The sequence below is a fragment of the Phyllobates terribilis genome, unplaced genomic scaffold (genome assembly GCF_046119375.1).
Source record: "Phyllobates terribilis strain yellow unplaced genomic scaffold, ASM4611937v1 Scaffold_4__5_contigs__length_816908805, whole genome shotgun sequence".
Classification (NCBI taxonomy): domain Eukaryota; kingdom Metazoa; phylum Chordata; class Amphibia; order Anura; family Dendrobatidae; genus Phyllobates; species Phyllobates terribilis.
Window position 1 is genome coordinate 305,913,537 of NW_027362764.1, and position 26,427 is coordinate 305,939,963.

The 26,427-nt window shown below is 45.2% G+C and overlaps 1 protein-coding gene across 1 annotated transcript in view; it reads right to left on the reverse strand.

Annotated features, from left to right (window-relative positions):
• Window positions 1-4,081: 4,081 nt before the first annotated feature.
• The window catches only part of LOC141264330 (maternal DNA replication licensing factor mcm6), a 467,762-nt gene continuing 445,416 nt past the window's right edge, over window positions 4,082-26,427 (reverse strand). The window contains exon 17 of the mRNA XM_073676620.1: window positions 4,082-4,207. Coding sequence (XP_073532721.1) covers window positions 4,082-4,207 — 126 coding nt within the window. The remainder of the gene's footprint in view (window positions 4,208-26,427) is intronic.

Below are 26,427 nucleotides of genomic sequence, written 5' to 3' on the forward strand. Positions count from 1 at the left end.
CAGCCCTGTATAATAATTTTCTGTAAAAATGAGGTTTAGAAAAAGCATTTATATTGTCCCCATTTCCTATGCTAATGAGAGCTTTGACTAGTCGATGGGGCATTAGTTGCCTTTGACTAGTCAGCCCTCTTTCCATGTTATCATGCCTTTGTGGATGTGATGACCTAGTTTTCAGGAGCTGTCATCACTACCAACTCCGGCAAATCTCTTGCATGCCCGCCACACATTTCGGCAGTGTCACTGCCCCTCTACAGCTGGTTGTACGCTTCCCAGCTTCAGAGGCACACTGCGTGTGACTGGAAGCAATCTGAACTTACGATCACGGGCAGTGCGCCTCTGAACTCCGTGATATCAAAAAATTGTATTTCATTTAGATTTTTAATTTGTTCATTCACTTTATTTTTATCAATTAACAAAATGAAAACTATAACACTACTATTTTAGAATCATCTTATTCTGCAGCATTTTAAAAAAACTATAATTTTTTAATTTTTGCACAGTACTGTATGTAACATGTTTCAAGTAATTCGTAGACTATTTGAAACATTATGATCAAGCACTTCCTTAGCGATCTGTTTTTCTCCTTTTAATAATCGTACACCATTCAACAGGAAGCATTAAAAAAAGAATAAAACCAAAGTACGTTCACATTCACAACTTTAACTCAGCAGCTCTCTTCTAATAGCATAGCACACTCTAGTGGTTATTGTTACTACTGCATACGCACAGTATATTCTCTTCTAATTATACAACTATTTCCCATTAAAACATATTAGAACTATATAACATTTGGAGTAACTTGTAGAAAGCTGATTTTTTAGTACTTTCATGTCTGAGTATCAACGCTAGCGATGAGTTGATTGGTCAGTAGACAATTGAGTTTGCGTACAATTTCCTGTAATTCATGGTTTAATATGAATCTGAACATGGAGATTCAATTTGTTTGCAAAAAAAAACAACAAAGAACAGAAAATCACTTGCTCAATACAATTTCCCAGGGCCGCCATCAGGGCACAACTGCCCTTACTAGTTTATTGGGCCCGGTGAGCAGAGGAGCCCAGACGGCAATAGTTAAACGGCCGCCAGCCACTCACAGGCCAGCAGCTGACGTCACGCGCACGTCGCTGGTGTATGATGTCAGTGCCGGCCTGTGACTGGTTGGCGTCCTCGCTTCAAATCAAAGAAGGAGAGTCACCGCTGAAGCTGCAGCAAAGTAAGGAGGAACTGGTGTTTTTTTTTTGGAGACATGGGGCCGAGCGGAGACACAACACGAGGGGGCAGAGTGGAGACCTGACGCGAGGGGAGGGGAGAGGCGACGCGAGGGGAGAGGCGACGCGAGGGGAGAGGCGACGCGAGGGGAGAGGAGACGCGAAGGGAGAGCAGAGAGACCTGAGGGAGAGACACGAGGGGAGAGCAGAGAGATACAAGGGGAGAGACATGAGTGGAGAGGGGAGAGCCACGAGGGGAGAGTGGGGTCCAGAATGGAGTACATATGGGAGCAAGATGTGAGCCATTATTACTGTAGGGGCTAATTAAAGGATATTATTACTGCTGTGATGTATTTTATTTTTGAGGATACTGTTTTCAATGGGGAGGGGTTCCCGTTACTGTGCAGGGTGACAGTGTCACGTTTTTTCTTCTTCATCTGGTGTAGTGTAGAATTTGAGGAGCCCTGGCTGGAAGAAGTGGTTGCGGTCTGTGTTGGATGAACACGAAAAGCTAAGATGAAGGACTTCATCTAGAGACGTTACCGGTTTGTCAGTGTGGTACCTGTACACTGACACTATACACTACATACTATACCCAGGGCTCCTGTGTATAATGTCACTGGTGATCACTATTACCTGTACACCATTTAAAGAGCTCCTGTGTATAATTGGTGATCACTGTATTACCAGTACACTGACACTGCACAAAGCTCCTGTGCATAATGCCACTGGTGATCACTATATTTATTACCTGTACACTTACACTATACACTGTATATTATGTGCAGAACTCCTGTGTATAATGGCACTTATGGTAATATAAATATTGTGTTTCTTTTATTAATGATCAGTATTGTAGTAGTCAGTCACTATGTAATGGTAATATGTGGTCCAGCCACGGTGTGGTATTTGTTCTTTGTATGTGGTATTATTTGGTCACTATGTGGTGGTAATATGTGGTAAGGTCATTATGCGACTATTTGTCCCTTGTATATGGTACTATTCGGTCACTGTGTGGTGGTAATATGTGGTCTAGCCATGGTGTGGCGGTATTTGTTCCTTGCATGTGACATTATTCAGTCACTATGTGGTGGTAATATATGGTCTGGTTATGATGTGGCGGTATTCCTTGTATGTGGTATTATTCTTTCACTATGTGGTGGTAATATGTGGTCTGGTAATGCTGTGGCAGTATTTGTCCCTTGTACGTATTATTGGTCATTTTTAAAAAAGGTATGTGACACATTCCCTTAAAGAAAAATATACTTAAAAAGAGTATTGGGTATTACAAGAAATGTTTAATAGGTTAGAGTAGAGTAGGGCCCGACCAGAAGAGTCTACCTTGTCCAATGTATGTGATCTGGTGTTCAATGGGAACTGTTAATGTGTGATTGGTGAGGACGTGGTGCAGAAGTGGAGTTTTTCCAAGAGTGGGCGGTGGGACTGTGGAAGGTTCGAAGGATGGAGGCGGAGCTGGGGTGGAGCCTGGGGCAGAATCTCAGGGGGGCCCAAAAACTTTGCCAGTATGGGGCCTGCGATTTCCTATTGTTGAAGCATCAGACAGCAGGCAAACATCATTTTGAATTGCTGTGCTTGCTTCCCCATAATGCACTTCAGCTATGACATGGATTATCATATCTTGTACAGTAATGATCAGTACATGGGATATCACAGATCAGTGGTTCCCAGTGGAGCACAGTTTGTTCGGCAGAGTCATTTCCCATATCTAGAGTCACTCGGTCACCTGTAGAATGGGAGAGAGTACCTTGCTAACCATAAGAGCCTACACCCTCTCTTGCCTATAAATTCTAAGCTCTTCGGGCTCTTTTACACGTCAGTGTTTAGGGTACATGTGGTGAGTTTCCACACATACCGGAGACACCGACACACGCAGGCCTATTCAAATGAATGGGTCTGCACACGTCAGCGTTTCCACAGACCGTGTGACCCACACAGAGATGTCCGTATTTGGCCTGCTACACTGATCACATGGACCCATTCAAGTCAATGGGTCCGTGTGAACACGTACCGCACACGGATGCTATCCGTGTGACACGTACCGGTGCTTGGAAATCAGCGGTGCAGTTAGCGCTGTTCCCAAGCACCGGGTGCTGAACGCTGCCCTCATCATTGTTCACTGCTGGTGCTGCAATCAGCACCAGCAGGGACAATGATGAGAGTAGTAGTGTCGGCTCCCGCAGTGTCTAACTGTAAAAATAAGAATAAAATAAGAAAATCCTTATACTCCCCAGTCCTAAGTGTCCCCTGCTGTAATCCATGCAACCGCTCACGCTGAGGAGAAGGTTGACTCAAATTCATATATGGATAAAACTGTAACGTGCTTGTAGAAACAAGCAACTTTGTAATTTACCTCTTATTAAAAATCCACTCCGTTCTCATACCATGAAGAAAATCATGGTATGTTTCCTCAGATGTCATGTATGCTGAGGTATTCTTCTCTGGGTGCACATGGCTCCAGGTATGAAGCTATATCATCTTTCTGCTGAGCAGCATGTTTCAACCTTAAAAGGTTATTCCCATCTTGGCCTTTCATGGCCAAGATGGGAATAACTTTGTATGTCTCGAGTAACAGGCAGGGTGCCGAAAACAGCTGAGCGCAGCTGCTCCATGCCATTTGCGTTACTCCCATAGAAATGAATGGGGGTTACAGAAACAGGGTAGAACAGTGGGCCAATTGGTGAATAAACCATTAGATACATCTTTGCTCTAAATGTATAAGAATGGTATAATTTAATAAATTTAAGTACAGAAAATATTTAATTTAAATATTGCTTTATTTTATATAATCAATTTGCAAAACACAGTGTAAAAGAGATCCAACATTATTCTGGAAAAGAGAAGCATTTATCCATTCAGTCTTCTAAAACATAATTTGGATTCACTACCAAAAAATGATTTTCCTCTGAAGCTTCATCAAGATCATTTTTCTCATCTAGTGATTTTAAATCAGATTTGTGGAGTTCTATCAATATATGATCCTTAAAAATAATGGAAAAAAAGTGAGTTAACAGACATTTATATACAAAAGACATTTCCTAGAGATGAACAAATTTATTCCAGTGGAATTGAATTCTCAAATTATACACAAATTCATATTATTCAGAAAACAGGTTTTTTTTGCAATTTTCTAAAAGCAAATTCCAGACACCATTTTGCTGACCCATAGATAGCTAGCAAAAGATTAACAAACAACCTTGATTTGCACACATTTTTGGCTTTTAGAGTTCTTACACCTCTGATATTCCTGTGCACCATTCTGTCATGACATTTTTCCCAAATCCAAGGGCTAAGCATTGTAAAGTCATGAAGTCACATGCGCCACGACGGCACCATGCACAGGAACATCTATGGCCTCTGGAAGCAGCATCCAAGAGTGAAGCAGGCCAAACATGCACAAGATTGGAAAAGGGAAAAGAAAAGGGAGTGGAGGACCACATAGTGGGATGAAGTGGTGCCAGGACAGGTGAGGAAAGACTTTTTTTTTTTTCTTTTTACATCCTTTGTTAATTTTTTGAAAATACCTCAAAGCATAATAAAAAAAAACATTCAATTTGCAGTGAATAACTGACTTTGCAGAGGAAGTTTAGAGTTGGCGATGTCTACTGTCTTTATTACAAGTCTTATGCAAATTTGTTTACCATATTGATATTTCATAACCGAGCAAAAATCTTCAATATAGCAATATATGAGTACGAGTTTAAATATATGTTTGCCAAATTCACATTCTTAAAAAGGGTAAACGTATGTTTAAGTAAGTTTACCGAACAAATGTTTTTATATCCTGTATATTCGCTAGTTTTTTCCTCCCAGTGATCCAAATTAAATTTGTTTTGTCAGGTAAAAGTGCATTTATTATCCATCTGGGGTTGCCTTTTTATATTTAGTAGGACATTGATCAACTCCAGTTTGGTGATTTTTCTAAACATAATTCAGTGCCAAGACCACCCAGTAGTAGCCCTAATATCCCCCAAAAGGCCCAACTTTCTAGCACACTGGGGCTTTTCAAGGGACATTAGTGCTACTTCTGAGAGGTTTTGGTACTAGATTAAATTGAAAATAATCACCAATCTAGGGCGACCCATTGTTTTATTAAATAAAAAGGGCAACCCCAGATACTCCAAATGTGAGACCACGGCCCCCCTATCAGTGTTTGGTCAGCATTTTTTCTCAGGAGTGGGAGCCAAAACCAGGTGAGGAACAATCAGAGAAAAGGTATAATAGAAACAAGTCACCAATTCTGCATTTATCACCCACTTCTGGTTTTGGCCCCCACTCCTGAGAAAAAATACTGACTGAATACTGACCAAATACTGATTGTGGGGCCGCGGCCTTAGAGCACCACTCCAGCATTTTGTCTTTTATTTTATCACTGGAGTGGTATCAATAATGTAAATTCCCTGCCCCTAGTAATATACTTACCAGCCACTATCTTATTCTGTGCTCAGCGCATCTCCAGTCATCTTCTGCAGTTTGTGACCTCCCGGATCTCTCCAGTGTTTGCTGGTTGAGCCAGAGGCCAGAGGTCACTACTCAATGTAAATCTGAGAGCCAGAATGAGGTTCTAATAGACTTGCATTGAAAGCTTGTGACTGTTGCCCTTAACTTCCTTCCGGTCAGTCAGAATCTGGGGTCACAGAATGGCGGATTGCAGCCAGAGCTATGCCGGGAAGAGCAGAAGATGGCAGTTGATAAGTATATTACTATGGGCAGGGAATATGGATTAGTAATACAATGCAATCGCTGATAAAAAAAAAGCTGGAATGGTGCTTAAGAGTTAAATAAAAAATATCACAATGTAGAAAGCTAAAGGAGTGATCTGCAATCCAACTTTCATCCGAAATCACCATCTATTTAATGTCATTTGTGTTGACCAATTATACATAGGGATCAATAGTGCCCATTATTGCATGTATGTTTGTATTGGCCTAGCTCATGCTACATTGAATGGTTAATGCTGTGACTGGCATTCTTTGTCTATGCATCTATTCCAGTGTTTTTTCTTTTTGAGACACATGGTCTGATTGTTTTTATTTTTTTTTTGCATAATTTCTTTACACATCATCTGGTGTTTTTAAAAATTTTCAATAAAGATTAAGATTTTAGGTTTATCCCAGCATCCAGAGAGGAATACCACAACCCTCAGACCTCTTGTGGAGAAAGAGCAATATCTCAGTCTTACCACTAATTCAGTATTGCAGCATTCAATTTAAAGAGTGTCACCCAAATTTGTATATGAAACTAACCACAGTCTTGTAGGAGATTTAAAAATAAATCTTTTTATTGTTGCTCAATCTGTTTCTTTGCTGCCCCAATCCAAATTTTATTTTAAATATGTAATTTAAGGTGCTCAGTGAACCCTTGGCATGGCTAAATGCCTTGGTGCACCGTTCCACCCACTTATTTAAATTACTGCCACCCCTCTGTTGATTGACAGTGCTGTCTGCACACTATGGAGGTTTATCTTCACTGTCCTTGTACAGGACAGAACACACAAGTCATTCTCTATGAAGCTGACCATGTTACACAGCTATACCCAAAACATGTCATCAGCGAGGAGATTGCGATTTCTGCATGTCCTACTGGTAGGAAGTGATGAGGAGGAGTAACAAGCCAATGTCAGAAGCGAGGAGAGTGACTTATGTGCTCTCTCTAGCCGTTGGGATAGTGATCACACAACAGGGTGTTGTACTAGTGCTGTTAATTAACATAGAGTAGCAGAAGTGATGAGCGCAGGTGCTCGTTACTCGAGTTTGCCTAGGGTGCTTAAGTGACATGTTCGAGTCTCCGCCTCACACGTGTTGTGGCTGTTAGACAGCCACAAAACACACAGGGATTTCCTGACATACACGGGCAATCCTCATGTTTTCTGGCTGTCTAACCGCTGCGAAACACGCAAGTGCGGGGACTCTAACAGGTCACTCGAGCACCCGCGATACTCTGTGCACACCCGAGCACCCTAGGCAAACTCGAGTAACTAGCACTTGCTCTCATCACCAAGTAGTAGTAGTAGTAGTAATCTAAATAATTGGGTGGAACGGTACTCAAGCATTTAGCCATGCCATGGGTGCACTTAGAATCTTAATTTGCATATTACAATAAAGTTTTTTGGGCATTGGGTGAACAGATTGAAAAGCAAATAAATTAACTCACATAGCCTTGTAGGAAATGGAGCAACAATAAAAACTGTAGTGTAAATATGGGATGAGACTCCTTTGACAGCTGTTACTGATTTGATAACCACTCTAATTAGGTTACCGTTCGGTAACCACTTAACCATTTCAGGGCCAGACCATTTTCCCTGTTCCTGACCAGGCACAAGGCCATCACTCTTGCTTCTGCATGTTTGGCGCTCAGACACTTTGGCTGAAGTCTGGAGCATAATTTAAAGTAGTACTACATTGAGTTCTGCAGTAGTACCTTAATAAAATTCTCTGTGCCACTTAATGCCTTCTTCACACACACATACAGTGAGGAAGACAGAAGTGTGTGTGTGTGTGTGTGTGTGTGTGTGTGTGTGTGTGTGTGTGTGCAAGGGCAGATAATGAGCCGGGGTCTGCAGGCTTCAGCTACATTGAGTGGAGTCTTTTCTAGCACTCAGCTGTTAAGGTTTTTTGTGTGTTTGTGTGTAAAGTGTGTATATTTATTTGGTATGTATGTGTATTGTATACATGTGTACAATGTTTGAGAGTACTTATACTCCCTATTGTGTTAAAGGGAATCTGTCACCACTTTGGAGTTATCAGACCTCTACTAAGGGCATACAGGGAATAGAAAAGTAAATCTATACATACCTGTGTGGCCCATAGTAGAGGTTTGATTGCAGAGAAAAGCACTTTAATCAATTGTATTTTGTACAGGCTTGGAGTCTGGGGGAAGCCAAGCAATCCCTGCCTATGTGCTTATTATTCTCCCAAATCCCCGCCTATATGCTTAATTATCATATTCCCTGCAGTGCAGTGCACAGGCAGACGGGGCACGGGATGAAGCAAACCGCGCTCTATGTGAGCGGCTCTTTGCACATGCCCAGGAAGTCAGGGAGCACAGTGCACGTCATAGGGCCCTGTGACATGCAGGGTAGGGTGGAATATGATAATTAAGCATACTGGCAAAGATTTGGGGGAATAATAAGCACATAGACGGGGATTGATTGGCGTCCCCCGGACACCAAGCCTGTACAAAATACAATTGATTAAAGCGCTTTTCTCTGCATTCAAACTTTTACTATGGGCCATACATGTATGTATAGATTTACTTTTCTATACCCTGTATGGCCATAGTAAAGGTCTGATAACTTCAAAGTGGTGACAGATTCCTTTTAACGGTCAGTGTGAGTGAGGGGTGATATGGGTTATGGGAGCCCACATTATGCATGTGTATAAACATTCATACTCCATATACACATGTACACAATCGCACTTCCTGACAGCTGCGTTGGAACAGCTATGGGCTATCAATCAGTTAAGATAGAGGTGGACAGTTAGAGAAAGTTCTTTTTCTATATTAATAAAGCCATAACTGGTTAAGGGCTCGCTCCCATTTCCCATCTATGTCAATAAGGACTCTTTCACGCATCAGATGTTTTGGTATGCGAGCTATCCATTTTTGCAGATAAATCATGGAACCATTACAGTGAATATGCTTTTTCACTCTTTATATCTTTGCAGCTATAAGCGGAGTTTGTGCTGAATGATTTTTTCCACTTGATTGTATTTATAGTATTTATTTCTTGCTATGACATCTCAACATCATTTATCCACTAGCACTTTATGGGACTAACTCTTTATATAGAGGATCCATTTTGCCCTTCCCTGTTACTTGTATGTGGACCTCCAGCCATAAATACCTGAGTCTCTGCTCTAGACTTTTTTTATGTATTGATTGTATGCCTGTTTTTGTATATGACATAATAAAGTTTTTGAATTCTGAACTATATTCTGGACTGTTGAACCATATTTTTGTAGGAATTATGAAAACTGATGGTATAGTATACCTGTATTGATGGTGGTTCTAGGGATACATTACTAATCCCAGCTCCCCATCCATCACAGCCTCCGTCTCCTTTACTATTTGTATATCAGTGGGTGCTTGGTGGCGTGATCAGTGATGTCATGTCATTGACCTGTCCAATGTCCCCTGCATGACGCCAGGCTCTATTGGGCTGTAGGCCAGAAGTAGCTTGCATTCTGGTGGAATAACAGAGCAGTGAGCCGATTAGCACTCCTATGCTTCTGTTCCGGGTAGCGCCCTCACATCTTCAATTATATTCATATTTTAAAGATGCAAATGCAGGAAGGGAGGAAATGTCAGTGGGGGCGCAGGCAAAGCTAGCAGGAAGTGGTTAGTGACTCAGTTACAATGTTCATCTGAGTGCTTGTGCCTTGACAGTCAGTGTGTTGAGTGCCGGCGGCTAGAGGAAGTTGCTGGGTGGCTCAGGCACAGCACAGAAAAGTGATTTTTATTTTTTCAAATTGCACCCCTCAGGGGAAGGGGGAGAGAGCTGGTAGGTCCTTTTAGGGTCCTTTAAGGTATGAAAATGACCTCGGCAAAGTATAGTTTTTGACTGATCACTTTCTTCCATGGTACAAAAAGAACGGTGCCATCCATAGCATAGTTACATATAGTTACGTAGGTTGAATAAAGACCTAGGTCCATCAAGTTCAACCTTCCTCCCACAATTGTACATTTTGTAACTAATTTAACTATAACCCACAATGTTATGTGTATCGAAGAAATCATCCAGCCCTTTTTTAAAAGCTGTTCTTAGTGTCTGCCATTATTACCTCTTGTGGTAGGGTGTGGCGCCCTGCTACGCATTGGTGCCACTGAACCCAGAAGGGTGCATGGATGGACTTCTCCACAAGAGGCCCTCACACATCTACACACCTCCACCCTACCATCTCAGACCAGCAGAGGGAGCCCGTTAGGGATATATAAAGGGAGGGTGGAGCCAGGCAGCTCAGTTAGTTGTTAGCTCAGACAGAAGTGAGTCTGTGAGCAGAGAGCATGCCGACGCTCAGAGAGCGGTGAAGATGCAGCACACCAGCTGCCGAGTAGTGAGGGCCCTGAGTGTGGTCGACGGCAAGGAGAAAAGGAGAGTGGAGCTAAGGGGGCAGAGGAGCATAGTAAGCTCACCCCGTTATACAAACCGGACATCGGGTCTGAGCCTACAGGGACCCTTTACACCCAGTAGGGATAACCGGAATCCCAGGAGGACTACAAGTCCCTGGCGAACCTGAAGCTAGACACCTACAGGACCAGGAACCACAAAGGCCCCGATGTCCAGGGAAAGTGGTTACCAACCAGATGTCCTACTTCAGAGCAACAAGTGAAGTAAAAGCAGGACACATAGTCTAGGCTCAGTTGCAGGCTGGCCAGGAACATACACAGAGAAAGACAAGGATCAGGAGGCTCTATACCCGCTCACTGGGGTGAAGTCCAAAAGTGCGCTCTTCACCTGGAGCAACCTGGACCGTACCCAACAACAACACCAGTAAAGGTAATGAAGCAAATCCCGTCTCTGTCCGTTACTTCTGCTGCGCCATTGCTCCCCCTGCACCACAACGTCCAGCGCAACCTGCATCGTTTTCACTGCCCTGAGGCCTGCTCCACCTGTGGGAAGCCGTTCCATCTCAAGCTGCCCTAACATCTGCCTCAGAGGACTGTCGCAGCGCTGGTGATCCTCACCAGACACCACAGGTGGCGTCACGACAAATACCCTATAAATATCCCCTTTTTGCACTGACCGCCCTGGGTCACGGACCGGGCCAGCCACCATGATCTCCCCCAAAAGCAGCCATAAGGCCCGGCTGCCGAGTACCCCATGGCCCTGGGGGCAAGTTAAGGGCATTCCACAGTCTGACTGTTCTGACCGTAAAGAACCCTTTCAGATTTAGCTGCCGGAATCGCCTTTCTTCCACCCATAATGAGTGCCCCCTAGTCCTTAGTATGGTGTTTGGAAGGATTAAGTCATGTGCCAGTCCTTTATACTGCCAGTCCTTTATACTGACCACACATGTAATTATAAATGTAAATGAGATCTCCTCTGTGGCGTCTTTTTTCTAAGCTAAACGTGCTCAACTTTTTCAGCCTCTTCATATGAGAGGCCTTCCATCCCTTGTAATAATCTAGTTGCCCGCCTTTGAACGGACTAGCAAAATAATCTTCATGTGTGTTAATGTACCATCCCATGCAGCAAAGAATACCTCCGAATCACTGGCTGCTCTGGGCATAAAAAGGAGAGAAAGCTCAAGGGGTGGCCACCATCCTCCCCTGACTTCAACCCTATTAAGAACCTTTGGAGTATCCTCAAGCAAAAAGATATATGTAGGTGGGAAGCAGTTCACATCAAAACCACAGCTCTGGTGAGAAATTCTGACATCTTGCAAAGAAAGTCGAGCAGAAACTATCCAAAAAATCAAGTTCAATGGATGAAATAATTGTGAAAGTGATATCATATAAAGGTTCCTTTGTAAACATGTAACTTGAACTGGTAAGAAATTTTGATTGGAAAAGCTTTTGATTTTCAGTAAATGTGACCTCTTAATGCTGCAGATTCAACAAATGACCATTTTCAGTTCTTTAAAACCTATAAAAATGTTTGGAAACTCTTGTGAATAATAATTTGGAACAGTGCATTTTGAGTTTTCTTAGTAGATACTGTCATCATTGGGAGGAGGTTTGTCCAATAAAGTTTGATTGATACTCTAACGAGTGAGGATTTGAACATTATACAGTATACTTTTATTATTCAAATGCCATTTTTCGCAGATTTTTCTGAAAGGGCAATGCAAATAAATTGGATTTTTTTTTTGAATTTGCTGTTTTAGCACCTCTGAGGCTCTGCAAATGGCCACTATCCATTTGGACAAAATCTGCATTACAAAAGCCAAATGGTGCTCCTTCCCTTCCAAACGCCGCAATGTTCTCAAGCAGTAGTATAGTTACATAGTTGGAATAAAGATCTAGGTCTATAAAAGTTTAACTTTCCCCACCAATTGTACATTTGGTCACCAAATAAACAATAACCTGCAATGTTATGTGTATCGAGGAAATCATCCAGCCCTTTTTTAAAAGCTGTTATTACTACCTCTTCTGGTAGGGCATTCCACAGCCTGAGTGCTCCAACTGTAAAGAACCCTTTCCTATTTAGTACAGTTGAGAAAATATTTCAATGTTCTGTTCGGATTATGATCTCCGATTTTGCAATATTCGCCAATTTATTTGTCAAATATTCATCGAACATAGCCGAACGCCATTGGATTCAATGGGGGGCGAAACCAAACGTATACACAACACCTTCAAATGGGCCCAAAAGCTGCCAAAACAGATAAAATTAGGGACAGACACCAGGAAAGTGGCCTCAATTGACCAACAGTGTAATTTTATAATGGAACAGCAGCAATCAGTCTTGGGCAATGCATGAGGTATCAGGGTCTGGGCCAGAATTTACGGCTTTGAATTGAACTTCAAATTAAGATGAGGTGGGTGAGGGATCGGTGTCAGTCTGCTGTGCTGGGAGCCCTAATACCACATGCAACAGCTCAACCTGCTTTTCTGCTCAGCCACACTCAGATGGCAGAAAATTCAGTTTCATAAATTAGTATTGGTACAAAAATTTAATGATAGTAACATGGGTAGTTGACTGAAAGTGAGTGGAGGCCTGCCAGTCTGGGAGGCCTACTGCTACAGGCAACACACATGAAGGAGATCCAACCAGGAGTCTCCCCATTTCCAAAAATTAAAGGCTGACACCAAAGTAGAATCAATTTCACCAGAGTAGGAATAGTATAATGGGGACATACACCTCTTCCAGTACAGCCAACCCAGCAGATAGAGACCCAACCAGGAGAGTTCACATTTCCAAAAATTAGTGTTAACATCAGCAGCAGCAACAGGCACAGAAGCCACACTAAAGATATATCATAGACTGCAATTATGCAAGATCAATGCAGCACACTAAAAACTACACCATTGCCTGGTCTGTACAGTCTGTGATTGTGGGGCAAAAGACCTTGGAGATCCATGACTTGTTCATTTTGTTGAAAGTTAGGTGGTCTACATGTTCAGGGGTCAGCTGGATGTGCTAATCCGTCAGGACACCACCAGCAGCGCTGAAGACATGTTCTGAGAGAACGCTGGCTGCCAGGCATGATAAAACCTCCAAGGCGTGACAGGTGAGCTCAGGCCACTCATCTATTTTTGAAGACCAAAATATCAAAGGGTCCAAACCCTCCCTGATGGTATTGATGTTCAGTTCTAGATACTTAGAACTTGTACTCTGTTGTGCTGGTGCACAAGCTAGTCTAAAAAATGTGTGAATGGACTCACAGAAATTTCTTCTGCCACTTACACTGCTGCTGCTAATGTTTTGGCATTGATGAATTGATGTGCCGAAGGTTGGAAGTGTAGACCTGCAATGCACACCGTATCGCTCACTGCTGTCTTTGGGAAAACTTCTCTTAAGGTTGTGTAAAAGTGTATTTTGATACTCCAACATTTGCGGGTCCCTTTCCAGGGCGGGAAGCATCTGGCAAAATTTACTCTTATAACGTGGCTCTAACAGAGTAGCAACCCAGTATTCAGCACTATTTTGAATCATAACTATACAGAGATCATGTTGCTGATAGTGCAGCAAGAAGGCACTCATGTGTTGCGCTCTTCCATGAGGTCCAAGCCCATGCTGTGTTGGTGGCTAGGTAACTGATGCTTGTTTCCTCCATCCCCTCCCGCCAACAACAGAGAGGGGATGATTATCCTCTTCATTTCCTGACAGTTGCTCACCCATCACCTCTTCCTCCTCCATTTGTTCCTCAGCTCTTGCACCTTCACTAAAAGTTTGCCTGGTATTGCCAGCCCCCCTCGATCGCAGTGATCCACCCTCTCTTGGGACACGCCTGTGTGACGACAGTCTGGAACTTTGAGACATGGTTATCACTACCGCATCCTCTTCTTCCTCTGGGACTACAACCTCCTCCCGCAGGCTATTCAAAGTCTGCTCCAGCATGTAGATGATCAGAATAGTGATGTTGATGATAACATAAGCGGTAACCATCTTCGTAACCATTTCAAAACTGTGCAGAGGGGTGCAGAGGTCCTTAATCTGTGCCCACTCCGTAAATGTGATATGCCCCACGTCCATGCTGTGTTGGCCCAAACTATACGACATGACATACTGCGTCAGGGCTTGTTGCTGCTGCCACAGTTGCTGCAACATGTGCAAAGTGGAATTCCATCATGTCGGCACATTGCATATCAACCTGTTAACTGGCATGGACAAAACTCTGTATCCATGCAAATTGATGACCTGAGAGGTGCGAATGGCAGAAGTGAGCACACAGCTTCCGTGCTTTCTGCAGCAGCTCTTCTGAGAACAGACACTGCCCTTCTGGGTATCTTTTTGGTGCACAAGTAGGACCCTAATCCGTAAGTAGTGAAAGAAAAACTTGGCACTCATATTCTTCGTGCAAAACAAATTAATTTTAATTGTTCAAAGACATACCAGAAATAATAAGACGTTTTGGTCAGTGTGTCAGAAGTGACAGACATTAGCCCTGCAGTTGGTTGCAGGGGATCTCTATGTTTGGCATTACAGACATCTTCTTAGAGGCTGTCTCTAGGACCCAGCGGCTACCTTCCTCTAGCTAATTAACTCCCTGCCTGGGTGTATAAATACCTGCTGATTTTCGGAGGGACGTGCCGGTGATATTCATTACTACTTATGAAGGCTTTAGCAAGAGCAGTACTTTGCCCTTTCTGGAGCTTGAGGACGTGTGAGCATTTGTCTGAAGTTAGTCTAAAGAGAAGCAATTTCTCAGTTTGTCCACCCCTTTTGTCTACAATGTTTAGTGGAGATCGACTAGTGCTCATCTCCTCCCATCCCTAGCCTTAGCCACACGCCAGGGAAAGATAGGGCGAGGCACGCATGCGGCGATTGGTGAAGAGCCAATACAAGGAAGTTAGGGGAGACAGGGTGACGCTAGATCAACTGAGGAAGTCTCCCATTCCCCCCCTTTCCCTAGAGTCTGGATGGACTCCCTTTCAGCCTTCCCTTTATGTTGTGCTAAATCTTTCCCACACCTTGCGTGACAATCAGACCTTCAACAGTCATCTGGAGGTGATTCTGCCTGCTGCAGCGCTGGGGAGATGTCTGTGGTGTCCGCCGCTCAGACATGTGGCACTCTGCAGCAACTCATCCAGGACAGGATAGTGGCAGAGAAATCACTGTACCACCAGGTTGAGGACGTGAGCCATGCAAGGAACGTGTGTGAGCTTGCCTCGGAATAGGGCAGACACCAGGTTCGCACCATTATTGCACATGGCCTTCCCTGGCTCCAGGTTCAGCACAGACAGCCATTGCTGAAACTCAGCTTGGAGAGCTGTCCACAACTCTTCAGCTGTATGACCGCGATGTCCAAGGCATATTCATTTTAACACTGCCTGATTGCGGTGAGTCCTGGCTGCACAGTAAGGTGGTGATGTGGATTCGCTCTGCACTGTGGAATGCGTGTCTCATTTAGGCAGAGGTCGAGGGCGCAGGTGGAGACCCTAGAGGAGGCAGAAGCAGTGGAGGAAGTGTGAAATACAGAAGTTTGTTCTGCAAACCTTGGGGATTCAAAGACTTGTGAAGCAGCCCCTTCCCTGCCTGCCCCCACAGCCTCCAGTCACCCAGTGCCCAGTCAGCGAGATGTAACGCCCTTGACCAATCTTACTCGTCCAGGTGTCTGTGGTGAAATGCACCCTGGCAGACAGATTTAGTCTAGGAATGGGTGATGTTTTCTGCAACATGCTGGTGTACCGCAGGCACAGCTTTCTTAGAGAAGTAATGGTGACTGGGCAACTGGTACTGGGGGACTGTGACAGCCATCAGCTTTCCGAAACCATCTGTATCCACCAGGTGGAAAGACAGCATTTCCGTGGCCAACAGTTTAGAGATGGTGGAGTTCAACCTCTCAGCTTTCTCATGTAGTGTATGTGTAGGATGAAAATCTTTTACGTGACCACATCTGCAGGACCGAGGACTGGCTGCAATGCTGAGAGAGAGGGTGGAGTAGGGTGAACTGGACAAACTGCTGGACCGTGAGTGAGGTGCAGGTGGACATGTTATGGTAGATTAAGAAAGATGTGGTGTTCTCGGAAATCAGTCAAAACAACATGCATGTCTGCTTCTGTTACAGCTGACAGGCTCTCACTCAGCATGACTGAAGCAGGTAAACAACCAAAAGTTCTGTGTCAGAGACCTGCATGACAATACTTGGCACGATAACAGAGGAGGTGGAAGAAGCAGCAGAAGCAGATGATGGGGCGACTGATGGTTGTTGAGGTCCGCATTTTATCGCAGTGAGATTGCCAGAGTAACACATGTTGATTGCACATGTGAAGGTTCATGCATGTGGTAGACAAAATTCTTGCACTTTTTACCTCCACTAATTTTTTTCTTACAAAGTTGGTAGATGACGCAAGTTGGCTCATTTTTGCGGTGTCAAAAAAGGCCCAGGCTAGGCAATCCTTGCCACCCCTGCGAGCTGCAGATCCACGACCGCTGCTGGCCACTGCTACAGTTGTGGCTAAGGATGCAGTGCTCGTCGTGGTTGCATCACTCTGTGTCGTAGGACGCAACGTAACCTCCTCGCCTTCCTCCTCCTCCTCAGATTAGCTACTCAGCTGCGTGCCTCTGGGTTCACACCAAGTGGGTTCTACAACCTCATCATCCAATATGTTATCCCATTCCTCGCCCTGAGAGAGTCACCCTCCTCTCCCCCCCCCCCCCCCTGACAGAACAGTACAGTCCACATGAGCCTCAGGTATCTTAGTCTCATCAGGATCTCCTCCCCACCTAGGGGGTTAACGTCTGGTGACTAGGATCAGGAAGCTGCTCGGGTCCCTACTTCGTCCTGCACCAAAACAACCTAAAAAAATTTGGGGCATCGGTGCAGAAGCTTTCCTCATCTTGACTCTGTGAATCTTTGGAGTACACTTCCAATGCCCATTGCATATAATGCTTGAACAGTTCTGCAGACTCACCCATCTGTGGTTCACTACAGTCAGTTGGGCGGTTGGACAGTCTTGACATGGGGAGGGTAATTGGGGTGCCACTTCTGTGGACTGTGCTGTGTGTGATATTGAGGTGGAGAAGGAGGAGGAGAGGCTACTTGAAGCAGTGCTTGCCATCCACTGGATCATCTGCTCTTTCTGGTCCTCTTCAAGGCGGCGTACCACTGTGCAGCTGCTAAAGAAAGGGAGTGGAGTAGCCTGTCCAATAACAGAACTTGTCCGTTGTCTTTGCATAGGACGTGACATTGTTGGTTCACTAATATTACCACCTACCCCATGTATACATTGAACACCAAGCCTCTTCCCCCTTCCATCAGGACCCCTCTTTTTCCCACCGATGTTGCTCAGATAGCAACAAAAAATTTATTTATTTTTACTGTGGACCAGCTCTGCCCACAGCGGAATTTCAGCGGCACTAAATGACAAGGTGAAATATGGCTTGCTGATTCACGTTAGCAACAGAAGAAAGTATTTTTTTAGTGTGGATTTGTCCTGTATAACATAGAAGATATTCTCAAAAAAATTTCTAACTGACATCTAGCCTCCTGTAACACGTAAGCAACTGAAAAAAATAGATCTTTAAAGTTGTACTCGTGCATGGAGCACAACAGAAGCAGTGCACAACAGACTTCTATGAAATGTGCCTTGCTGTCTTTGTCTGGACCTCACTAATGGCACAAGAAAAAAAAAATTCTGCTGGAAGGTAGATTTCACAGCCACACAGGGCACTAGCTATCTAAACTATGTGACTTAGAAGCAACCACCTAGCTAACTAGCTAAAATCTCTAATGAATACAGGAGCAGTATCACGTGTAGCCTCTCTGACCTGTTATAATCACAAAATGGCGCTAAAACAAGTCCGCTCTTTATATAGAGAGGGACATGTGATTTCAGCAGCCAATGGCACAAGCCCTTGTGTCTGGACATTGTGGATGGTTCCTGCACCCTGATTGACTTGCCGCAATTTGCACACAATTAGAAAAAAAAAAAACACGCCGGTTCTCTGAGCTCTCCACGCCCCCTCACCTTATCAAAACACATCCCCCTGCTAATAATACACCACCACTATCCTAGCCAAAGTGCTAAAAATACTTTAGTGGCAACGCAATAACTTCCCGCACTTTTACCAAATTTGACCGATTTTTGCAGATTTTAAGAAAAAATGCTCGGGTTTCCGATCACAAAACCGAATGTGCCATATTTGTGCAGAATTTGAAAATGACAATTGTTTTTTGAACATATTCGTTTATCTCTACTATTTAGCTGTCGGAATCGCCTTTTTTCCACCCGTAATGAGTGCCCCCTAGTCCTTAGTATGGTCTTTCGAAGGAATAAGTCATGTTCCAGTCCTTTGTACTGACCACACACTCAGATTTGTAAATGTAAATGAGATCTCCTCTGAGGCTTCTTTTTTCTAAGCTAAACAAGCCCAACTTTTTCAACCTCTCATCATATGAGAGGCCTTCCATCTCTTGTAATGATCTAGTTGCCCACCTTTGAACTCTAACTTTTGAATATCCTTTTTAAAATGTGGAGCCAAAACTGGATACCATATTCTATATGTGGCCTAACCAGTGATTTATAAAGGGGTAACAGTACATTGGGATCGCGGGATTTTATTTCTCTTTTTATATATCCTATAATCCTGTTTGCTTTTGCGGCTGCTGCTTGATATGGAGTACTGCTGCTCAACTTACTCGAAACAAAGTATCCAAGTCCTTCTCCAGTTCTATAGTCCCGAGTATACTTCATGTATATGCAGCAATAGGATTATTCTATCCTAGGTGCATTACTCTACATTTATCTACAATAAATCTCATTTGCCAAGTGTTTGCCCAGACATCTTATCCAGATCGTTTTGCAATATTGTAATGTCAAGATCAGATTTTAATAACCTACATAGTTTGGTGTCATCAGTGAAGACTGACACTTTACTCTCAATCCCATCCCCAAGGTCATTATTAAAGAGGTTAAAAAGAAATGGTGATAGCAGTACACCACTGCTGACTATATCCTATTTAGAGAACATACCATTAGTGATGGGCGAGCACTAAATTGCTCGGGTACTCGTTGTTCGAGTCCAGAAAATTGTAATGCTCGAGTGCTCGGTCCGAGTAACGAGCCCAATGTAAGTCTATGAGAAACACGAGCATTATTCTGGCGGCTCCCCCCGGCGGTCTGCAGAGGGCCTAAAAATTGCCCAAATAAAAGGAAACCGTGCTCAAATGACATTGTAACCGCATGAGGAAGACCCCTGGAAGCATCTCTGACTCCCAGGTCACTGCTGTCAACAACGTTACGCCACTTTTACAGACTCACAATAAAACATACAAAAACAAAACCAAAATGGATTTTCCTGGGAAATATGTCAAGGAACATACTTTCTAGGGTAATGTCTTGTATATAAGGAAAAATAAATAACCAAAAACAAAATTGCTCCTCCACACCTTGGGCTATGTTCACACGTAGCGTTTTTGATGTGTTTTTGCACTTTTGCATTGCTTTCAACCATTCACAGGGAAATGTCATTTCAACATTTTACAACCTTATCTGGCCATGTGGTGTGTGAAACATCATCAGACACATCTTGTTTCATTAATGAAGGAAGGATTGTGAAAGTCACAAACACTATTTTTACAGACTTACTATTCTTAAAGGGCCAGCAGTTGGCTATGATTTGCTGTTCCCATTATTAACGAGTGGGTCTCCTATATGGTTATTGCGTATGTAGTGACTGGGCTGCCAAAAATTTGGAGGCAACCCAATACCCCTTTGAAGAGTCAGAGGAGGTTCTCAGTTATAGGGTATGCAGCGGGTCCAATGGCTGCCAAAATTTAGGAAAAACCTCACTAACAATATAAAGAAACAGAGGTGGGCCTCAGTAACGACATATTCCCATTAGAAAGAAGAGGGTCTCCCATACTGTTTGCCTATGCAGAGAAGCAACGGCTGCCAAAAGTTTGGAGGAACTCCAATGCCCCTAGTAAGAGACGTAGATATGTTGATATGGTACATATGGTGGTAATATGGTGGTGGAGGATGAGGATGTGGAGAAGGAGGAGGACAAGAGCAAATAGACGAAATCAGGAAGCCTATACCCATGTCTGGGTGTGAAGACAGAGGTGCATGGGAATAGAGTTAGACCTCCCAAAAAATGACACTGTATTTGAGTTTGTGTTACACTGCTATCATTCGGTGGTGTTGAGAAGTCTGGCCCAATCCAGTCCTTGTTGATTTTTATAAGAATCAGCCTTTCAGCATTTTCAGTTGACAAGGGGGATGCACCTATCTGTTGTAATTCCACAGGCAGCACTAAAAACCAGCTCTGACAAAACGCTAGTGGCTGGACAGGCCAGGACCTCCAAGGCATAGAGAGCCAGTTCATACCACGTGTCCAGCTTGGATACCCAATAAATACAAGGCACAGAGGAATCACGGAAGATGTTGGTACGGTCAGCAAGGTACTCCCTCACCATCTTCTGAAACGTTTCCCTCCTTGTGAGAGTACCCCACGCCTCAGGGCCAGTGCGATGGGAAAGTCTGAGAAAACTGTCCCAGAACTTCGACAGTGTTCCCGTGACTCTGCTGCCAGCTTTTTCAGATGGGAATTTTTTAAATAATTCCACAACAAGGGCCTTCTCGTACTGCACCATTTAATTAGGCCTGTCCTGCAATGGAATAAGAGACAAAAAGTTCTCCTTGTAGCATGGGTTTAGAAGTGTAACCAGCCAGTAATGACTGTCACCAAAATTTGGACAAAGCGAGGGTCACAGGAAAGGCAGTGTAACAAACTCAGCCACGTGTGCCAGACTGCTAACAGGCAAGACTTCCGTGTCCTCGCCAAGAGGACGACTGAACATGCTCTCCTCCTCCTCATCCTCCTCCTCCCTGTACTCAGGCCATCCACACTGAACAGATGGTATGACAGTTGTTCAGGTAGTACCATCTATAGCTCAGGAAACTAGCTCCTGTTCTTCCTCCTCCTCCTCATTGTAAACCAATCCACATTGGGATGAGATGAGGATTGGCTGTGTGCAATCACACTGTATGGTTCCTTGCTCCATCTCATCGTGCTCCGCCTGCAATGCATCCTCTTTGATTGTGAGCAGAGAGCATTTGAGAAGACAGAGAAGCAGGATGGTAACGCTAATTATGGCGTCATCGCCGCTCACCATCTTGGTAGAGTCCTCAAAGTTTTGGAGGATGGTACAGATGTCTGACATCCATGTCCACTCCTGAGGTTTTAGGTGTGGAGTCAGACCTGAATATCGACAGCCTTGTTGATGCTGGTAGTCAACAATTGCCCTGTTCTGCTCAGAAATCCTTCCCAACATCTGCAATGTAGAGTTCCAATGCGTGGGGTCAACGCAGATCAGTCGGTGAGCTGAAAGCTGCAAATGCAACTGAAGCATGGCAAGGGCGGTGCAAGCTGTAGCTGATTTTCTAAAATGGGAACACAGGCGGCGTACTTTGACAAGCAGATTTGACAGATCCGGGTAGGTTTTGAGAAACCGCTGAACCACAAGGTTAAGTTCATGGGCTGGTGTAGCATCGGCATCTCTGCCCTCTGCCAGGCAGAGACGCCGTCCCTGCCCTCTGCCAGGCAGAGACGCCGTCCCTGCCCTCTGCCAGGCAGAGACGCCGTCCCTGCCCTCTGCCAGGCAGAGACGCCGTCCCTGCCCTCTGCCAGGCAGAGACGCCGTCCCTGCCCTCTGCCAGGCAGAGACGCCGTCCCTACCCTCTGCCAGGCAGAGACGCCGTCCCTCTCACCGCCGCGCTCCCTGCCTGGCGTTCTCCAGCGCTCCTCTTCCTGCTTCTGCTGCCGGCGCGCGCTGCTTCCTGGGCACTGTGCTTAGGGAGCGCACGCGCGCGCTCCCTTCCTCTTAAAGGGGCCGCGAGCGCCACCCTAAGGAGTCCCCGGCCAATTGCCGGAGGTTCTCCCATATACAAGCCACCTCCTCCAAAATGGAGGTGCCCGAGCAATAGTTGATGCACAGTGTACTTACCTCTGCTTCAGCCCTCAGGTCCCGCTGCCAGCCTGACTTCTAGTCCTGTTCGCCAGCCTATCTGTCCAGTCCGCCAGCCTGACTACTCTCCAGCCCAACAGTCTGTCTTCCGCTCAGTCCGTCAGTCTGTCTATGGGCTTCGCCCGCCTGCTTACCTGGGAGCACCTGCTTGTTACCCGTCAGCCTACCTGGAGGCTCCCGCCCGTCACTTTCCGTGACCACCTGACAGCCTACCTAGAAGCTCCCGCCTGTCACTTGCCGTGACCACCTGTCTGCCTACCCGGAGGCTCCTGCCCATCACTTGCCGTGACCACCTGACAGCCTACCTAGAGGCTCCCGCCTGTCACTTGCCGTGACCACCCGACAGCCTACCTAGAGGCTTCCGCCTGTCACCTGCTGTCTCTGCCAGTTCATCTACCCGGACCACTGGTCAGCCCGCCTGCTGTGCCCATCTGCAGTATCGGTCAGTCTCAGACATCTGACCCGTTGGAGTCACCTGCTCTCTTACAAGGTCGTCCCCAGAGTGGCACCTGGTCCCTCTGCTCGGTCCCTCCTTGGTCACGAAGTCGTTAGCCGCCGTACGACCAGGGTCGGTCCGAGTTGATACTTAGTTACGCCCCTCTGGGTCCCTCCTTGCACCGCAGCACAGAGGTTCCACCACCCGAATCCGTAACAGCTGGGCATGGTACATGTGTGAGCACACCTCACTTCAGAGCAGCAACCAGTTTCCGGCAATTGTCACACATGACCATGCCTGGCTGTAGGATCAGTGGTGTCAGCCACAGATCTGCCTGCTCTTTCAGAGCTGTCCACAACTCTTCAGCGTTGTGTGGGTTTGTCACCTAAGCATATTAAGTTCTGCACAACCTGCTGCTGCTTGGCCGAGGCAGTGCTGCAGTTTTTCTAGCTTGCGACTGATGTGGTCATTTCGGAGATGGAAGTGGAGGTGCTGGAGCTGTAGAATGTGGGGGTAACCCTGATTGACCCAGGGCCCGCAATCCTCGGCATCAGGAGGACGTGTTCCATCCCAAGGTCCGACTGGGTCCCGGCTTCCACTATATTAACCCAGTGTGCTGTTAGTGATGTACCGTCCCTGCCCACAAGCACTTGTCAAAGTGTCTGTGGTTAGGTGAACTTTTCCAGTAACTGCGTTGTTGAGGGCACGGCTAATGTTTTGGGACACGTGCTTGTGTAATGCGGGGATGGCACATCGGGAGAAATAGTGCCAGCTGGGGACTGAGTACAGAGGGCCAGCCAACGCCATCAGGTTGCGGAAAGCTTCAATCTCCATGAGCCTAAAAGGCAACATTTTGAGGTCAAGAAGTCGCGAAATGTAGGAATTTAGTAGTGGGGCATTGGCAGCATATTTGTGCTTGTGTTCCAAGGGCTGGGGTAGGGACAACTGAACGCTGCGCTGGGACAAGGACGTGAACGTGCTTGCTGAGGGTGCTAGTTGAGTGTGTTCAATGACAGGTGCAGGGCAGGAGGCTTCTTGGCATGCGCCATGGACAGGGGATTGGCGTGCACGCACAACAGCGGAACAATAAGTGGTGTCAACCGCAGACACTTGCTGGACACTGGGGTTCGGCCCTCTTAGTCAGGTGCTTTGCTGCCATGTACCTGATCATGCTGGTGGTGGTCAGGCTGCTAGTTTTGCTACCCCTGCTGATGCTGGCCTGGCAGATGGTGCGAATGGCCTTTTTGAGGTTATCTGCAGAGTCTTTAAAAAAATAAGCAGACTACGGAAGACCTAACAGTTGTATTGACAACTTCCGTCGTGTTGGCGTTATGAGGAACGCTTTCCTGCCTCATGTCTGCGACCACCACACTGCTTCTTCCTGCCTGTTGTTCTACTCCTCCCTCCCCCTGTGTGCTGTTGTCCTCCCTCTGTATGTCCACCTGCCAGGTTGGGTCAGTTACTACAGTAGATCATCCATCACCTTGTCTTCCACTTCCGCACCCTGGTCCTCCGCCTCCTGATCACCATCATCAGACAGTAATTGCACTTTCCCACCATTGCTTTCCTGTGACAGTGGCTGCTCCAATATTTGGGCATCGCTACACGCGTTCTCTAGACTCACTTGAAGCTGGCCGGGTGAGAGGCCCCAATCTACAAATGAAAAAGTGAACAGCTCTTCTGAGTGTCCAAGTATGGGATCAGTTGTCCCTGTGCACTCGGCATGGTGAGGAATATGCGGTCCAGACTCACGGCTACTGAAAATTGACCGTGTGGAAGACAGGGTGGTGGTGGTGGCAATGTGACTGGAAGCATTATCTGCTATCTAACCAACAACCTTTTGACACTGCTCGGTGTTCAATATTTGTGTTCTGAGGTCCCCTAGAAATTGGGACAGGAAGGTCGAGCAACAAGATGTGGGTGTTTATTGTGCCACAATTTCAGCTTGCCCACGTCCACGTCCTTGGCCTCAGCATGCACCATCACCTTCAAATCCACTACCCCATCCCTTGCCACGCACCTTGCCCATTTTTAATGGAGAACAATATTTTCCACGTTCACGAGAAATGGCTGATTTTGGAACGCAGTTATATGTGATACATCTAACAAAGAACCACAATTTTAAATAGCAGGCCTGTAATTTGCTAATACTATTCTACACAGAGACCTAGTGTGAATAGCTTGACCGACACTGCAACAGAATGGAAAAGGAGGCCAATATTTTCCACGTTCAGTTTACATTTCTGAAATTTTTTGCTGAAATATGGGACAGATCTGGCTTTATTTTGCAGTGAGAACAAGCAAATGGAGCAGAAAAATGGTGTACTCTGGATTGCTTTTTAAGCAAATAACCAGAATTAAGATAAAAAAAAAAATGTTTCCCTGGCCCCTGATATCTGGGGCTATGTCTACAAATATATGTAATTACTACAGTAGCAGCAGACAGGACGTTCAATGAACCCTTTTATGCTGTATCATACACTGCAGTCTGCCACATACACTGCCTGCCTAGCACTGATTATATACAGCTGGATTAGTCCTCAGAAGGACTGTTAGTTCAGATGGATATATCTCTCTCTCTCTCTCTATATATGTATCTATATATATATACAAATATATATACAAATTTACACACACACACACACACACACACACACACACAGTGGATACGGAAAGGATTCAGACCCCTTTAAACTTTTCACTCTTTGTTTCATTGCAGCCATTTGGTAAATTCTAAAAAGTTAAATTTTTTCTCCTTAATGTACACTCTGCACCCCATCTTGACTGAAAAAAACAGAAATGTAGAAATTTTTGCAAATTTATTAAATAAGAAAAACTGAAATGTCACATGGTCATACGTATTCAGACCCTTTGCTCAGTATGGAGTAGAAGCACCCTTTTGAGCTAGTACAGCCATGAGTCTTCTTGGGAACAATGCAACAAGTTTTTCACACCAGGATTTGGGAATCCTCTGCCATTCTTCCATGCAGATCCTCTCCAGTTCCGTCAGGTTGGATGGTGAACAGCCATTTTCAGGTCTCTCCAGGGATGCTCAATTGTGTTTAGGTCAGGGCTCTGGCTGGGCAAGTCAAGAATTGTCACAGAGTTGTTCTGAAGCCACTCCTTTGCTATTTTAGCTGTGTTCTTAGGGTCATTATCTTGTTGGAAGGTGAACCTTTGGCCAAGTCTGAGGTCCAGAGCACTCTATAAGAGGTTTTCATCCAGGATATATCTCTGCAATTGAAGGAAACCGGAATGTGGCCAAGTACAAACAGTGGTCCTGTCCCTGCAGCTGAAAAACACCCCCATAGCATGATGCTGCCGCCACCATGTTTCACTGTTGGGATTGTATTGGGCAGGTGATGAGCAGGGCTTGGTTTTCTCCACACATACCGCTTAGAATTATCACCAAAAAGTTCTATCTTCATCTCATCAGACTAGAGAATCTTATTTCTCATAGTCTGGGAGTCCTTCATGTGTTTTTGAGCTAACTCTATGCGGGCTTTCATATGTCTTGTACTGAAGAGAGGCTTCCGTCTGGCCAGACTGGTGGAGGGTTGCAATGATAGTTGACTTTGTGGAACTTTCTCCCATCTCCCTACAGCATCTCTGGAGCTCAGCCACAGTGATCTTGGGGTTTTTATTTACCTCGCTCACCAAGGCTCTTCTCCCACGATTGCGCAGT